The sequence below is a fragment of the Oncorhynchus tshawytscha genome, linkage group LG13 (assembly GCF_018296145.1).
Source record: "Oncorhynchus tshawytscha isolate Ot180627B linkage group LG13, Otsh_v2.0, whole genome shotgun sequence".
NCBI classification, from domain to species: domain Eukaryota; kingdom Metazoa; phylum Chordata; class Actinopteri; order Salmoniformes; family Salmonidae; genus Oncorhynchus; species Oncorhynchus tshawytscha.
Window position 1 is genome coordinate 94,148,168 of NC_056441.1, and position 20,140 is coordinate 94,168,307.

General features: G+C 42.2%; 1 protein-coding gene across 1 annotated transcript in view; it reads right to left on the bottom strand.

The window, feature by feature from the left end:
* Positions 1 to 20,140, bottom strand: part of cntn5 (contactin 5) — a 471,145-nt gene that overhangs the window by 240,857 nt on the left and 210,148 nt on the right. Inside the window, exon 7 of the mRNA XM_042296548.1 lies at positions 1,134 to 1,236. Within this exon, the coding sequence (XP_042152482.1) occupies positions 1,134 to 1,236 (103 nt within the window). The remainder of the gene's footprint in view (positions 1 to 1,133; positions 1,237 to 20,140) is intronic.

Here is a 20,140-nt window from a genome sequence, read left to right on the forward strand (position 1 = left end):
CTGTCAGGTGGATCCATTATCATGCTGTTTAATCAGCTTCTTGATACGCCACACCTGTCAGGTGGATCCATTATCATGCTGGATCCATTTAATCAGCTTCTTGATACGCCACACCTGTCAGGTGGATCCATTATCATGCTGTTTAATCAGCTTCTTGATACGCCACACCTGTCAGGTGGATACGCCACATTCATCATGCTGTTTAATCAGCTTCTTGATACGCCACACCTGTCAGGTGGATCCATTATCATGCTGTTTAATCAGCTTCTTTACGCCACACCTGTCAGGTGGATCCATTATCATGCTGTTTAATACAGCTTCCACACCTGTCAGGTGGATCCATTATCATGCTGTTTAATCAGCTTCTTGATACGCCACACCTGTCAGGTGGATCCATTATCATGCTGTTTAATCAGCTTCTTGATACGCCACACCTGTCAGGTGGATCCATTATCATGCTGTTTAATCAGCTTCTTGATACGCCACACCTGTCAGGTGGATCCATTATCATGCTGTTTAATCAGCTTCTTGATACGCCACACCTGTCAGGTGGATCCATTATCATGCTGTTTAATCAGCTTCTTGATACGCCACACCTGTCAGGTGGATCCATTATCATGCTGTTTAATCAGCTTCTTGATACAGGTGGATCCATTATCCTGTTTAACACCTGTCACCTGTCAGGTGGATCCATTATAATGCTGTTTAATCAGCTTCTTGATACGCCACACCTGTCAGGTGGATCCATTATCATGCTGTTTAATCAGCTTCTTGATACGCCACACCTGTCAGGTGGATCCATTATCTTGGCAAAGGAGACATGTTCACTAACAGGGATGGAAGCTTTTTACACGTATGGAACATGTCTGGGATCGTTACATGTTTCGTTTGTATTTTTTGTTCAGTGTAAGTGGATCTACTGGTGGTTTTTGCTCAGGGTGGCAAAGTTCTGGTACATGTCCCAAATTCCCAAGTTTTCCAGAAATCCTGGTTGATGAATTCCTAAATTTCCTGTTTATTCCTTCCCAATTCCAGGAATCAGGACTGTAGTAATTCTATGAATTGTAGCCCTACGTTTCACCATAAAGGACATGTTCAGGGGTATAATACAGCTCGCATGCTTCTGTACTTACTTCCCCAGGGCGAAACACTCTAGCCTCACGGTGACTCCTCTGGCAGCCGGGACAGACAGGGGGAAATGCACCTCGATTTTAGGCTCATATTCTCCCATTAGACCTGTAAAACACGGTAACAGAGGAAAGAGAGCTATAAAACAACAGACATTCCCCAGCCATGTCATTCAACAGACATTCCCCAGCCATGTCATTCAACAGACATTCCCCAGCCATGTCATTCAACAGACATTCCCCAGCCATGTCATTCAACAGACATTCCCCAGCCATGTCATTCAACAGACATTCCCCAGCCATGTCATTCAACAGACATTCCCCAGCCATGTCATTCAACAGACATTCCCCAGCCATGTCATTCAACAGACATTCCAGCCATGTCATTCAACAGACATTCCCCAGCCATGTCATTCAACAGACATTCCCCAGCCATGTCATTCAACAGACATTCCCCAGCCATGTCATTCAACAGACATTCCCCAGCCATGTCCAACCATGTCATTCAACAGACATTCCCCAGCCATGTCCAACCATGTCATTCAACAGACATTCCCCAGCCATGTCCAACCATGTCATTCAACAGACATTCCCCAGCCATGTCCAACCATGTCATTCAACAGACATTCCTCAGCCATGTCATTCAACAGACATTCCCCAGCCATGTCATTCAACAGACATTCCCCAGCCATGTCATTCAACAGACATTCCCCAGCCATGTCATTCAACAGACATTCCCCAGCCATGTCCAACCATGTCATTCAACAGACATTCCCCAGCCATGTCATTCAACAGACATTCCCCAGCCATGTCATTCAACAGACATTCCCCAGCCATGTCATTCAACAGACATTCCCCAGCCATGTCCAACCATGTCATTCAACAGACATTCCCCAGCCATGTCCAACCATGTCATTCAACAGACATTCCCCAGCCATGTCCAACCATGTCATTCAACAGACATTCCCCAGCCATGTCATTAAACAGACATTCCCCAGCCATGTCATTCAACAGACATTCCCCAGCCATGTCCAACCATGTCATTCAACAGACATTCCTCAGCCATGTCATTCAACAGACATTCCCCAGCCATGTCATTCAACAGACATTCCCCAGCCATGTCATTCAACAGACATTCCCCAGCCATGTCATTCAACAGACATTCCCCAGCCATGTCATTCAACAGACATTCCCCAGCCATGTCCAACCATGTCATTCAACAGACATTCCCCAGCCATGTCATTCAACAGACATTCCCCAGCCATGTCCAACCATGTCATTCAACAGACATTCCCCAGCCATGTCATTAAACAGACATTCCCCAGCCATGTCATTCAACAGACATTCCCCAGCCATGTCCAACCATGTCATTCAACAGACATTCCCCAGCCATGTCCAACCATGTCATTCAACAGACATTCCTCAGCCATGTCATTCAACAGACATTCCCCAGCCATGTCATTCAACAGACATTCCCCAGCCATGTCATTCAACAGACATTCCCCAGCCATGTCCAACCATGTCATTCAACAGACATTCCCCAGCCATGTCATTCAACAGACATTCCCCAGCCATGTAATTCAACAGACATTCCCCAGCCATGTCATTCAACAGACATTCCCCAGCCATGTCCAACCATGTCATTCAACAGACATTCCCCAGCCATGTCCAACCATGTCATTCAACAGACATTCCCCAGCCATGTCCCCAACCATGTCATTCAACAGACATTCCCCAGCCATGTCATTAAACAGACATTCCCCAGCCATGTCATTCAACAGACATTCCCCAGCCATGTCATTCAACAGACATTCCCCAGCCATGTCCAGCCATGTCATTTAACAGACCTTCTGTTGTTAGCATCCATTACTAACACCTTCTCCTGCTAGCATCCATAACTAACACCTAGCGTCCATTACTAACACCTAGCGTCAATTACTAACACCTAGTATCCATTACGAACACCTAGCATCAATTACTAACACTTAGCATCCATTACTAACACCTAGCATCAATTACTAACATTAAGCATCCATTACTAACACCTAGCATCCATTTCTAACACCTAGCATCCATTTCTAACACCTAGCATCCATTACTAACACCTTCTGCTGTTAGCATCCATTACTAACACCTTCTGCTGCTAGCATCCATTACTAACACCTAGCATCCATTACTAACACCTAGCATCCATTACTAACACCCTCTGCTTTTAGCATCCATTACTAACACCTATCATCCATTACTAACACCCTCTGCTTTTAGCATCCATTACTAACACCTAGCATCCATTACTAACACCTAGCATCCATTACTAACACCTTCTGCTTCTAGCATCCATTACTAACACCTAGCATCCATTACTAACACCTAGCATCCATTACTAACACCCTCTGCTTTTAGCATCCATTACTAACACCTATCATCCATTACTAACACCCTCTGCTTTTAGCATCCATTACTAACACCTAGCATCCATTACTTACACCTATCATCCATTAGTAACAGCTTCTGCTGCTAGCATCCATTTCTAACACCCAGCATCCATTACTAACACCTTCTGCTGTTAGCATCCATTACTAACACCTTCTGCTGCTAGCATCCAATACTAACACCTAGCATCCATTACTAACACCTATCATCCATTACTAACACCCTCTGCTTTTAGCATCCATTACTAACACCTAGCATCCATTACTAACACCTAGCATCCATTACTAACACCTAGCATCCATTACTAACACCTAGCATCCATTACTAACACCTTCTGTGGCTAGCATCCATTACTAACACCTAGCAACCATTACTAACAACTTCTGTGGCTAGCATCCATTACTAACACCTAGCATCCATTACTAACACCTAGCATCAATTACTAACACCTAGCATCCATTACTAACACCTAGCATCCATTACTAACACTTAGCATCCATGACTAACACCTAGCATCCATGACTAACACCTAGCATCCATGACTAACACCTAGCATCCATGACTAACACCTAGCATCCATGACTAACACCTAGCATCCATTACTAACACCTATCATCCATTACTAACACCCTCTGCTTTTAGCATCCATTACTAACACCTAGCATCCATTACTAACACCTAGCATCCATTATTAACAACTTCTGTGGCTAGCATCCATTACTAACACCTAGCATCCATTACTAACACCTAGCATCCATTACTAACACCTAGCATCCATTACTAACACCTAGCATCCATTACTAACACCTTCTGCCGCTAGCATCCATTACTAACACCTAGCAACCATTACTAACAACTTCTGTGGCTAGCATCCATTACTAACACCTAGCATCCATTACTAACACCTTCTGCTGCTAGCATCCAATACTAACACCTAGCATCCATTACTAACACCTATCATCCATTACTAACACCCTCTGCTTTTAGCATCCATTACTAACACCTAGCATCCATTACTAACACCTAGCATCCATTATTAACAACTTCTGTGGCTAGCATCCATTACTAACACCTAGCATCCATTACTAACACCTAGCATCCATTACTAACACCTAGCATCCATTACTAACACCTTCTGCCGCTAGCATCCATTACTAACACCTAGCATCCATTACTAACACCTAGCATCCATTACTAACACCTAGCATCCATTACTAACACCTAGCATCAATTACTAACACCTAGCATCCATTACTAACACCTAGCATCCATTACTAACACTTAGCATCCATGACTAACACCTAGCATCCATGACTAACACCTAGCATCCATGACTAACACCTAGCATCCATGACTAACACCTAGCATCCATGACTAACACCTAGCATCCATTACTAACACCTATCATCCATTACTAACACCCTCTGCTTTTAGCATCCATTACTAACACCTAGCATCCATTACTAACACCTAGCATCCATTATTAACAACTTCTGTGGCTAGCATCCATTACTAACACCTAGCATCCATTACTAACACCTAGCATCCATTACTAACACCTAGCATCCATTACTAACACCTAGCATCCATTACTAACACCTTCTGCCGCTAGCATCCATTACTAACACCTAGCAACCATTACTAACAACTTCTGTGGCTAGCATCCATTACTAACACCTAGCATCCATTACTAACACCTAGCATCAATTACTAACACCTAGCATCCATTACTAACACCTAGCATCCATTACTAACACTTAGCATCCATGACTAACACCTAGCATCCATGACTAACACCTAGCATCCATGACTAACACCTAGCATCCATGACTAACACCTGGCATCCATGACTAACACCTAGCATCCATTACTTACACCTATCATCCATTACTTACACCTATCATCCATTAGTAACAGCTTCTGCTGCTAGCATCCATTACTAACACCTAGCATCCATTACTAACACATTCTGCTGCTAGCATCCATTACAAACACCTAGCATCCATTACTAACACCTAGCATCCGTTGCTAACACTTAACATCCATTAATAACACCTAGCATCCATTACTAACACCTTCTGCTGCTAGCATCCATTACTAACACCTAGCATCCATTACTAACACCTAGCATCCATTACTAACACCTAGCATCCATTACTGACACCTAGCATCCATTACTGACACCTTCTGCTGCTAGCATCCATTAGTAACACCTTCTGCTGCTAGCATCATTACTAACACCTAGCATCCATTACTAACACCTAGCATCCATTACTAACACATTCTTCTCTAGCATCCATTACTAACACCCAGCATCCATTACTAACAGATAGCATCCATTACTAACACATTCTGCTGCTAGTATCCATTACTAACACCTAGCATCCATTACTAACACCTAGTATCCATTACTAACACCTAGCATCCATTACTAACACCTAGCATCCATTACTAACACCTAGCATCCACTACTAACACCTAGCATCCATTTCTAACACCTAGCATCCATTTCTAACACCTAGCATCCATTTCTAACACCCAGCATCCATTACTAACACCTTCTGCTGTTAGCATCCATTACAAACACATTCTGCTGCTAGCATCCATTACTAACACCTAGCATCCATTACTAACACCTAGCATCCATTACTAACACCCTCTGCTTTTAGCATCCATTACTAACACCTATCATCCATTACTAACACCCTCTGCTTTTAGCATCCATTACTAACACCTAGCATCCATTACTAACACCTAGCATCCATTACTAACACCTAGCATCCATTACTAACACCTTCTGCTTCTAGCATCCATTACTAACAACTAGCATCCATTACTATCACCTAGCATCCATTACTAACACCCTCTGCTTTTAGCATCCATTACTAACACCTATCATCCATTACTAACACCCTCTGCTTTTAGCATCCATTACTAACACCTAGCATCCATTACTTACACCTATCATCCATTAGTAACAGCTTCTACTGCTAGCATCCATTACTAACACCTAGCATCCATTATTAACAACTTCTGTAGCTAGCATCCATTACTAACACCTAGCATCCATTACTAACACCTAGCATCCATTACTAACACCTAGCATCAATTACTAACACTTAGCATCCATTACTAACACCTAGCATCCATTTCTAACACCTAGCATCCATTTCTAACACCTAGCATCCATTTCTAACACCCAGCATCCATTACTAACACCTTCTGCTGTTAGCATCCATTACTAACACCTAGCATCCATTACTAACACCTAGCATCCATTACTAACACCTTCTGCTGCTAGCATCCATTACTAACACCTAGCAACCATTACTAACAACTTCTGTGGCTAGCATCCATTACTAACACCTAGCATCCATTACTAACACCTAGCATCAATTACTAACACCTAGCATCCATTACTAACACCTAGCATCCATTACTAACACTTAGCATCCATGACTAACACCTAGCATCCATGACTAACACCTAGCATCCATGACTAACACCTAGCATCCATGACTAACACCTAGCATCCATTACTTACACCTATCATCCATTACTTACACCTATCATCCATTAGTAACAGCTTCTGCTGCTAGCATCCATTACTAACACCTAGCATCCATTACTAACACATTCTGCTGCTAGCATCCATTACAAACACCTAGCATCCATTACTAACAACCTCTGTGGCTAGCATCAATTACTAACACCTAGCATCCATTACTAACACCTAGCATCCGTTGCTAACACTTAACATCCATTAATAACACCTAGCATCCATTACTAACACCTTCTGCTGCTAGCATCCATTACTAACACCTAGCATCCATTACTAACACCTAGCATCCATTACTAACACCTAGCATCCATTACTGACACCTAGCATCCATTACTGACACCTAGCATCCATTACTGACACCTTCTGCTGCTAGCATCCATTAGTAACACCTTCTGCTGCTAGCATCATTACTAACACCTAGCATCCATTACTAACACCTAGCATCCAACACACATTCCTAGCATCCATTACTAACACCTAGCATCCATTACTAACACCTAGCATCCATTACTAACACATTCTGCTGCTAGCATCCATTACTAACACCTAGCATCCATTACTAACACCTAGCATCCATTACTAACACCTAGCATCCATTACTAACACCTTCTGCTGCTAGCATCCATTACTAACACCTAGCATCCATTACTAACACCTAGCATCCATTACTAACACCTAGCATCCATTACTAACATTCCTTACTAACACCTAGCTCCATTACTAACACCTAGCATCCATTACTATCCACCTACCTAGCATCCATTACACCTACTAACACCTAGCATCCATTACTAACACCTAGCATCCACCTAGCATCCATTACTAACACCTAGCATCCATTACTAACACCTAGCATCCATTACTAACACCTAGCATCCATTACTAACACCTAGCATCCATTCCATTACTAACACCTAGCATCCATTACTAACACCTAGCATCCATTACTAACACCTAGCATCCATTACTAACACCTAGCATCCATTACTAACACCTAGCATCCATTACTAACACCTAGCATCCATTACTAACACCTAGCATCCATTACTAACACCTAGCATCCATTACTAACACCTAGCATCCATTACTAACACCTAGCATCCATTACTAACACCTAGCATCCATTACTAACACCTAGCTAGCATCCATTACTAACACCTAGCATCCATTACTAACACATCCTGCTCTAGAATCCATTACTAACACCTAGCATCCATTACTAACACCCTCTGCTTTTAGCATCCATTACTAACACCTAGCATCCATTACTTACACCTATCATCCATTAGTAACAGCTTCTACTGCTAGCATCCATTACTAACACCTAGCATCCATTATTAACAACTTCTGTGCTAGCATCCATTACTAACACCTAGCATCCATTACTAACACCTAGCATCCATTACTAACACCTAGCATCCATTACTAACACCTAGCATCAATTACTAACACTTAGCATCCATTACTAACACCTAGCATCCATTTCTAACACCTAGCATCCATTTCTAACACCTAGCATCCATTTTAACACCCAGCATAACTAACCCAGCATCCATTACTAACACCTTCTGCTGTTAGCATCCATTACTAACACCTAGCATCCATTACTAACACCTAGCATCCATTACTAACACCTTCTGCTGCTAGCATCCATTACTAACACCTAGCAATCCATTACTAACAACTTCTGTGGCTAGCATCCATTACTAACACCTAGCATCCATTACTAACACCTAGCATCCATTACTCTAGCATTACTAACACCTAGCATCCATTACTAACACCTAGCATCCATTACTAACACTTAGCATCCATGACTAACACCTAGCATCCATGACTAACACCTAGCATCCATTACTAACACCTAGCATCCATTACTAACACCTAGCATCCATTACTAACACTTAGCATCCATGACTAACACCTAGCATCCATGACTAACACCTAGCATCCATGACTAACACCTAGCATCCATTACTTACACCTATCATCCATTACTTACACCTATCATCCATTAGTAACAGCTTCTGCTGCTAGCATCCATTACTAACACCTAGCATCCATTACTAACACATTCTGCTGCTAGCATCCATTACAAACACCTAGCATCCATTACTAACAACCTCTGTGGCTAGCATCAATTACTAACACCTAGCATCCATTACTAACACCTAGCATCCGTTGCTAACACTTAACATCCATTAATAACACCTAGCATCCATTACTAACACCTTCTGCTGCTAGCATCCATTACTAACACCTAGCATCCATTTCTAACACCTAGCATCCATTTCTAACACCCAGCATCCATTACTAACACCTTCTGCTGTTAGCATCCATTACAAACACATTCTGCTGCTAGCATCCATTACTAACACCTAGCATCCATTACTAACACCTAGCATCCATTACTAACACCCTCTGCTTTTAGCATCCATTACTAACACCTATCATCCATTACTAACACCCTCTGCTTTTAGCATCCATTACTAACACCTAGCATCCATTACTAACACCTAGCATCCATTACTAACACCTAGCATCCATTACTAACACCTTCTGCTTCTAGCATCCATTACTAACAACTAGCATCCATTACTATCACCTAGCATCCATTACTAACACCCTCTGCTTTTAGCATCCATTACTAACACCTATCATCCATTACTAACACCCTCTGCTTTTAGCATCCATTACTAACACCTAGCATCCATTACTTACACCTATCATCCATTAGTAACAGCTTCTACTGCTAGCATCCATTACTAACACCTAGCATCCATTATTAACAACTTCTGTAGCTAGCATCCATTACTAACACCTAGCATCCATTACTAACACCTAGCATCCATTACTAACACCTAGCATCAATTACTAACACTTAGCATCCATTACTAACACCTAGCATCCATTTCTAACACCTAGCATCCATTTCTAACACCTAGCATCCATTTCTAACACCCAGCATCCATTACTAACACCTTCTGCTGTTAGCATCCATTACTAACACCTAGCATCCATTACTAACACCTAGCATCCATTACTAACACCTTCTGCTGCTAGCATCCATTACTAACACCTAGCAACCATTACTAACAACTTCTGTGGCTAGCATCCATTACTAACACCTAGCATCCATTACTAACACCTAGCATCAATTACTAACACCTAGCATCCATTACTAACACCTAGCATCCATTACTAACACTTAGCATCCATGACTAACACCTAGCATCCATGACTAACACCTAGCATCCATGACTAACACCTAGCATCCATGACTAACACCTAGCATCCATTACTTACACCTATCATCCATTACTTACACCTATCATCCATTAGTAACAGCTTCTGCTGCTAGCATCCATTACTAACACCTAGCATCCATTACTAACACATTCTGCTGCTAGCATCCATTACAAACACCTAGCATCCATTACTAACAACCTCTGTGGCTAGCATCAATTACTAACACCTAGCATCCATTACTAACACCTAGCATCCGTTGCTAACACTTAACATCCATTAATAACACCTAGCATCCATTACTAACACCTTCTGCTGCTAGCATCCATTACTAACACCTAGCATCCATTACTAACACCTAGCATCCATTACTAACACCTAGCATCCATTACTGACACCTAGCATCCATTACTGACACCTAGCATCCATTACTGACACCTTCTGCTGCTAGCATCCATTAGTAACACCTTCTGCTGCTAGCATCATTACTAACACCTAGCATCCATTACTAACACCTAGCATCCATTACTAACACATTCTGCTCTAGCATCCATTACTAACACCCAGCATCCATTACTAACACCTAGCATCCATTACTAACACATTCTGCTGCTAGTATCCATTACTAACACCTAGCATCCATTACTAACACCTAGTATCCATTACTAACACCTAGCATCCATTACTAACACCTAGCATCCATTACTAACACCTAGCATCCACTACTAACACCTAGCATCCACTACTAACACCTAGCATCCACTACTAACACCTAGCATCCATTACTAACACCTAGCATCCATTACTAACACCTAGCATCCATTACTAACACCTAGCATCCATTACTAACACTTAGCATCCATTACTAACACCTAGCATCCATTACTAACACCTAGCATCCATTACTAACACCTAGCATCCATTACTAACACCTAGCATCCATTACTAACACCTAGCATCCATTACTAACACCTAGCATCCATTACTAACACCTAGCATCCATTACTAACACCTAGCATCCATTACTAACACCTAGCATCCATTACTAACACCTAGCATCCATTACTAACACTTAGCATCCATTACTAACACATCCTGCTCCTAGAATCCATTACTAACACCTAGCATCCATTACTAACACCCTCTGCTTTTAGCATCCATTACTAACACCTAGCATCCATTACTTACACCTATCATCCATTAGTAACAGCTTCTACTGCTAGCATCCATTACTAACACCTAGCATCCATTACTAACACCTAGCATCAATTACTAACACTTAGCATCCATTACTAACACCTAGCATCCATTTCTAACACCTAGCATCCATTTCTAACACCTAGCATCCATTTCTAACACCCAGCATCCATTACTAACACCTTCTGCTGTTAGCATCCATTACTAACACCTAGCATCCATTACTAACACCTAGCATCCATTACTAACACCTTCTGCTGCTAGCATCCATTACTAACACCTAGCAACCATTACTAACAACTTCTGTGGCTAGCATCCATTACTAACACCTAGCATCCATTACTAACACCTAGCATCCATTACTAACACCTAGCATCCATTACTAACACCTAGCATCCATTACTAACACTTAGCATCCATGACTAACACCTAGCATCCATGACTAACACCTAGCATCCATGACTAACACCTAGCATCCATTACTTACACCTATCATCCATTACTTACACCTATCATCCATTAGTAACAGCTTCTGCTGCTAGCATCCATTACTAACACCTAGCATCCATTACTAACACATTCTGCTGCTAGCATCCATTACAAACACCTAGCATCCATTACTAACAACCTCTGTGGCTAGCATCAATTACTAACACCTAGCATCCATTACTAACACCTAGCATCCGTTGCTAACACTTAACATCCATTAATAACACCTAGCATCCATTACTAACACCTTCTGCTGCTAGCATCCATTACTAACACCTAGCATCCATTACTAACACCTAGCATCCATTACTAACACCTAGCATCCATTACTGACACCTAGCATCCATTACTGACACCTAGCATCCATTACTGACACCTTCTGCTGCTAGCATCCATTAGTAACACCTTCTGCTGCTAGCATCATTACTAACACCTAGCATCCATTACTAACACCTAGCATCCATTACTAACACATTCTGCTCTAGCATCCATTACTAACACCCAGCATCCATTACTAACACCTAGCATCCATTACTAACACATTCTGCTGCTAGTATCCATTACTAACACCTAGCATCCATTACTAACACCTAGTATCCATTACTAACACCTAGCATCCATTACTAACACCTAGCATCCATTACTAACACCTAGCATCCACTACTAACACCTAGCATCCACTACTAACACCTAGCATCCACTACTAACACCTAGCATCCACTACTAACACCTAGCATCCATTACTAACACCTAGCATCCATTACTAACACCTAGCATCCATTACTAACACCTAGCATCCACTACTAACACCTAGCATCCACTACTAACACCTAGCATCCATTACTAACACCTAGCATCCATTACTAACACCTAGCATCCATTACTAACACCTAGCATCCATTACTAACACTTAGCATCCATTACTAACACCTAGCATCCATTACTAACACCTAGCATCCATTACTAACACCTAGCATCCATTACTAACACCTAGCATCCATTACTAACACCTTCTGCTGCTAGCATCCATTACTAACACCTAGCAACCATTATTAACAACTTCTGTGGCTAGCATCCATTACTAACACCTAGCATCCATTACTAACACCTAGCATCCATTACTAACACCTAGCATCCATTACTAACACCTAGCATCCATTACTAACACCTAGCATCCATTACTAACACCTTCTGCTGCTAGCATCCATTACTAACACCTAGCAACCATTATTAACAACTTCTGTGGCTAGCATCCATTACTAACACCTAGCATCCATTACTAACACCTAGCATCCATTACTAACACCTAGCATCCATTACTAACACCTAGCATCCATTACTAACACCTAGCATCCATTACTAACACCTAGCATCCATTACTAACACTTAGCATCCATTACTAACACATCCTGCTCCTAGAATCCATTACTAACACCTAGCATCCATTACTAACACCCTCTGCTTTTAGCATCCATTACTAACACCTAGCATCCATTACTTACACCTATCATCCATTAGTAACAGCTTCTACTGCTAGCATCCATTACTAACACCTAGCATCCATTATTAACAACTTCTGTGGCTAGCATCCATTACTAACACCTAGCATCCATTACTAACACCTAGCATCCATTACTAACACCTAGCATCAATTACTAACACTTAGCATCCATTACTAACACCTAGCATCCATTTCTAACACCTAGCATCCATTTCTAACACCTAGCATCCATTTCTAACACCCAGCATCCATTACTAACACCTTCTGCTGTTAGCATCCATTACTAACACCTAGCATCCATTACTAACACCTAGCATCCATTACTAACACCTAGCATCCACTACTAACACCTAGCATCCACTACTAACACCTAGCATCCACTACTAACACCTAGCATCCACTACTAACACCTAGCATCCATTACTAACACCTAGCATCCATTACTAACACCTAGCATCCATTACTAACACCTAGCATCCACTACTAACACCTAGCATCCACTACTAACACCTAGCATCCATTACTAACACCTAGCATCCATTACTAACACCTAGCATCCATTACTAACACCTAGCATCCATTACTAACACTTAGCATCCATTACTAACACCTAGCATCCATTACTAACACCTAGCATCCATTACTAACACCTAGCATCCATTACTAACACCTAGCATCCATTACTAACACCTTCTGCTGCTAGCATCCATTACTAACACCTAGCATCCATTACTAACACCTAGCATCCATTACTAACACTTAGCATCCATTACTAACACCTAGCATCCATTACTAACACCTAGCATCCATTACTAACACCTAGCATCCATTACTAACACCTAGCATCCATTACTAACACCTTCTGCTGCTAGCATCCATTACTAACACCTAGCAACCATTATTAACAACTTCTGTGGCTAGCATCCATTACTAACACCTAGCATCCATTACTAACACCTAGCATCCATTACTAACACCTAGCATCCATTACTAACACCTAGCATCCATTACTAACACCTAGCATCCATTACTAACACCTTCTGCTGCTAGCATCCATTACTAACACCTAGCAACCATTATTAACAACTTCTGTGGCTAGCATCCATTACTAACACCTAGCATCCATTACTAACACCTAGCATCCATTACTAACACCTAGCATCCATTACTAACACCTAGCATCCATTACTAACACCTAGCATCCATTACTAACACCTAGCATCCATTACTAACACTTAGCATCCATTACTAACACATCCTGCTCCTAGAATCCATTACTAACACCTAGCATCCATTACTAACACCCTCTGCTTTTAGCATCCATTACTAACACCTAGCATCCATTACTTACACCTATCATCCATTAGTAACAGCTTCTACTGCTAGCATCCATTACTAACACCTAGCATCCATTATTAACAACTTCTGTGGCTAGCATCCATTACTAACACCTAGCATCCATTACTAACACCTAGCATCCATTACTAACACCTAGCATCAATTACTAACACTTAGCATCCATTACTAACACCTAGCATCCATTTCTAACACCTAGCATCCATTTCTAACACCTAGCATCCATTTCTAACACCCAGCATCCATTACTAACACCTTCTGCTGTTAGCATCCATTACTAACACCTAGCATCCATTACTAACACCTAGCATCCATTACTAACACCTTCTGCTGCTAGCATCCATTACTAACACCTAGCAACCATTACTAACAACTTCTGTGGCTAGCATCCATTACTAACACCTAGCATCCATTACTAACACCTAGCATCCATTACTAACACCTAGCATCCATTACTAACACCTAGCATCCATTACTAACACTTAGCATCCATGACTAACACCTAGCATCCATGACTAACACCTAGCATCCATGACTAACACCTAGCATCCATTACTTACACCTATCATCCATTACTTACACCTATCATCCATTAGTAACAGCTTCTGCTGCTAGCATCCATTACTAACACCTAGCATCCATTACTAACACATTCTGCTGCTAGCATCCATTACAAACACCTAGCATCCATTACTAACAACCTCTGTGGCTAGCATCAATTACTAACACCTAGCATCCATTACTAACACCTAGCATCCGTTGCTAACACTTAACATCCATTAATAACACCTAGCATCCATTACTAACACCTTCTGCTGCTAGCATCCATTACTAACACCTAGCATCCATTACTAACACCTAGCATCCATTTCTAACACCTAGCATCCATTACTGACACCTAGCATCCATTACTAACACCTAGCATCCATTACTAACACATTCTGCTCTAGCATCCATTACTAACACCCAGCATCCATTACTAACACCTAGCATCCATTACTAACACATTCTGCTGCTAGTATCCATTACTAACACCTAGCATCCATTACTAACACCTAGTATCCATTACTAACACCTAGCATCCATTACTAACACCTAGCATCCATTACTAACACCTAGCATCCACTACTAACACCTAGCATCCACTACTAACACCTAGCATCCACTACTAACACCTAGCATCCACTACTAACACCTAGCATCCATTACTAACACCTAGCATCCATTACTAACACCTAGCATCCATTACTAACACCTAGCATCCACTACTAACACCTAGCATCCACTACTAACACCTAGCATCCATTACTAACACCTAGCATCCATTACTAACACCTAGCATCCATTACTAACACCTAGCATCCATTACTAACACTTAGCATCCATTACTAACACCTAGCATCCATTACTAACACCTAGCATCCATTACTAACACCTAGCATCCATTACTAACACCTAGCATCCATTACTAACACCTTCTGCTGCTAGCATCCATTACTAACACCTAGCAACCATTATTAACAACTTCTGTGGCTAGCATCCATTACTAACACCTAGCATCCAGTACTAACACCTAGCATCCATTACTAACACCTAGCATCCATTACTAACACCTAGCATCCATTACTAACACCTAGCATCCATTACTAACACCTTCTGCTGCTAGCATCCATTACTAACACCTAGCAACCATTATTAACAACTTCTGTGGCTAGCATCCATTACTAACACCTAGCATCCATTACTAACACCTAGCATCCATTACTAACACCTAGCATCCATTACTAACACCTAGCATCCATTACTAACACCTAGCATCCATTACTAACACCTAGCATCCATTACTAACACTTAGCATCCATTACTAACACATCCTGCTCCTAGAATCCATTACTAACACCTAGCATCCATTTGTAACACATTCTGCAACTGGCATCCCTTTGTAACACATACTACTGCTAGCATCCATTTGTAACACCTTCTGCTGTGTGCGCCAGGCATCCCACCCCAGTGTTTGACCCATCACACCTCCAAATCCATTAGGACACCAAAGACATGTCAGATGGCATCCAACACATTGGCAATAACACTCAGGGTCTGTTTACCATTATCCCTTTAATTAAATGAATTTTGCATGAGTGTAAGTGTGTGTGTGTGTGTGTGTGTTTGGTACTAACGGCGTTTTTGAACACTACAACAAAGATTACACAAGTTGAGCTGGTAAGCTTCAAAATGCCTTCATCTGTAGATCCTTTCATGACTTTATACACAGCTAGACAAACAGTACACACAAACACAAACAGTACACACAAACACACATGAACAGACACACGGAAAAACACACGCACACACAAACACACATAACACATAATAGACGGTAGGACGGACACACTCACGGACAGACTCACACACCCTTCCTTGTTTTATCGATGGAAATAAAGAACAAACGATTAGGATTCAGTTGAGATGTGGCTTATGGCTGTACATGTTGAGATGTGGGCTAATGGCTGTACATGTTGAGATGTGGGCTAATGGCTGTACATGTTGAGATGTGGGCTAATGGCTGTACATGCTGAGATGTGGGCTAATGGCTGTACATGCTGAGATGTGGGCTAATGGCTGTACATGCTGAGATGTGGGCTAATGGCTGTACATGCTGAGATGTGGGCTAATGGCTGTACATGTTGAGATGTGGGCTAATGGCTGTACATGTTGAGATATGGGCTAATGGCTGTACATTGTACATGTTGAGATGTGGGCTAATGGCTGTACATGTTGAGATGTGGGCTAATGGCTGTTGAGATGTGGGCTAATGGCTGTTGAGATGTGGGCTAATGGCTGTACATGTTGAGATGTGGGCTAATGGCTGTACATGTTGAGAGTGTGGCTAATGGCTGTACATGTTGAGGTGTGGCTAATGGCTGTACATGTTGAGATGTGGGCTAATGGCTGTACATGTTGAGATGTGGGCTAATGGCTGTACATGTTGAGATGTGGGCTAATGGCTGTACATGTTGAGATGTGGGCTAATGGCTGTACATGTTGAGATGTGGGCTAATGGCTGTACATTGTACATGTTGAGATGTGGGCTAATGGCTGTACATGTTGAGATGTGGGCTAATGGCTGTACATGTTGAGATGTGGGCTAATGGCTGTTGAGATGTGGGCTAATGGCTGTTGAGATGTGGGCTAATGGCTGTTGAGATGTGGGCTAATGGCTGTACATGTTGAGATGTGGGCTAATGGCTGTACATGTTGAGGTGTGGCTAATGGCTGTACATGTTGAGATGTGGGCTAATGGCTGTACATGTTGAGATGTGGGCTAATGGCTGTACATGTTGAGATGTGGGCTAATGGCTGTACATGTTGAGATGTGGGCTAATGGCTGTACATGTTGAGATGTGGGCTAATGGCTGTACATGTTGAGGTGTGGCTAATGGCTGTACATGTTGAGATGTGGTCTAATGGCTGTTGAGATGTGGCTTATGGCTGTACATGTTGAGTTGTGGGCTAATGGCTGTACATGTTGAGATGTGGGCAAATGGCTGTACATGTTGAGATGTGGGCTAATGGCTGTACATGTTGAGATGTGGGCTAATGGCTGTACATGCTGAAATGTGGCTAATGGCTGTACATTGTACATGTTGAGATGTGGGCTAATGGCTGTACATGTTGAGATGTGGGCAAATGGCTGTACATGTTGAGATGTGGGCTAATGGTTGTACATGTTGAGATGTGGGCTAATGGCTGTACATGCTGAGATGTGGCTAATGGCTCTACATGTTGAGGTGTGGCTAATGGCTGTACATGTTGAGATGTTGGCTAATGGCTGTACATGTTGAGATGTGGGGTAATGGCTGTACATGTTGAGATGTGGGCTAATGGCTGTACATGTTGAGATGTGGCTAATGGCTGTACATGTTGAGATGTGGGCTAATGGCTGTACATGTTGAGATGTGGCTAATGGCTGTACATGTTGAGATGTGGGCTAATCGCTGTACACTGTACATGCTGAGATGTGGCTAATGGCTGTACATGTTGAGATGTGGGCTAATGGCTGTACATGTTGAGATGTCGGCTAATGGCTGTACATGCTGAGATGTGGGCTAATGGCTGTACATGCTGAGATGTGGGCTAATGGCTGTACATGTTGAGATGTGGGCTAATGGCTGTACATTGTACATGTTGAGATGTGGGCTAATGGCTGTACATGTTGAGATGTGGGCTAATGGCTGTACATGTTGAGATGTGGGCTAATGGCTGTTGAGATGTGGGCTAATGGCTGTTGAGATGTGGGCTAATGGCTGTTGAGATGTGGGCTAATGGCTGTACATGTTGAGATGTGGGCTAATGGCTGTACATGTTGAGGTGTGGCTAATGGCTGTACATGTTGAGATGTGGGCTAATGGCTGTACATGTTGAGATGTGGGCTAATGGCTGTACATGTTGAGATGTGGGCTAATGGCTGTACATGTTGAGATGTGGGCTAATGGCTGTACATGTTGAGATATGGGCTAATGGCTGTACATTGTACATGTTGAGATGTGGGCTAATGGCTGTACATGTTGAGATGTGGGCTAATGGCTGTACATGTTGAGATGTGGGCTAATGGCTGTTGAGATGTGGGCTAATGGCTGTTGAGATGTGGGCTAATGGCTGTACATGTTGAGATGTGGGCTAATGGCTGTACATGTTGAGGTGTGGCTAATGGCTGTACATGTTGAGATGTGGGCTAATGGCTGTACATGTTGAGATGTGGGCTAATGGCTCTACATGTTGAGATGTGGGCTAATGGCTGTACATGTTGAGATGTGGGCTAATGGCTGTACATGTTGAGATGTGGGCTAATGGCTGTACATGTTGAGATGTGGGCTAATGGCTGTACATGTTGAGATGTGGGCTAATGGCTGTACATTGTACATGTTGAGATGTGGGCTAATGGCTGTACATGTTGAGATGTGGGCTAATGGCTGTTGAGATGTGGGCTAATGGCTGTTGAGATGTGGCTAATGGCTGTACATGTTGAGATGTGGGCTAATGGCTGTACATGTTGAGATATGGGCTAATGGCTGTACATTGTACATGTTGAGATGTGGCTAATGGCTGTACATGTTGAGATGTGGGCTAATGGCTGTACATTGTACATGCTGAGATGTGGCTAATGGCTGTACATTTTGAGATGTGGGCTAATGGCTGTACATGTTGAGATGTGGGCTAATGGCTGTACAT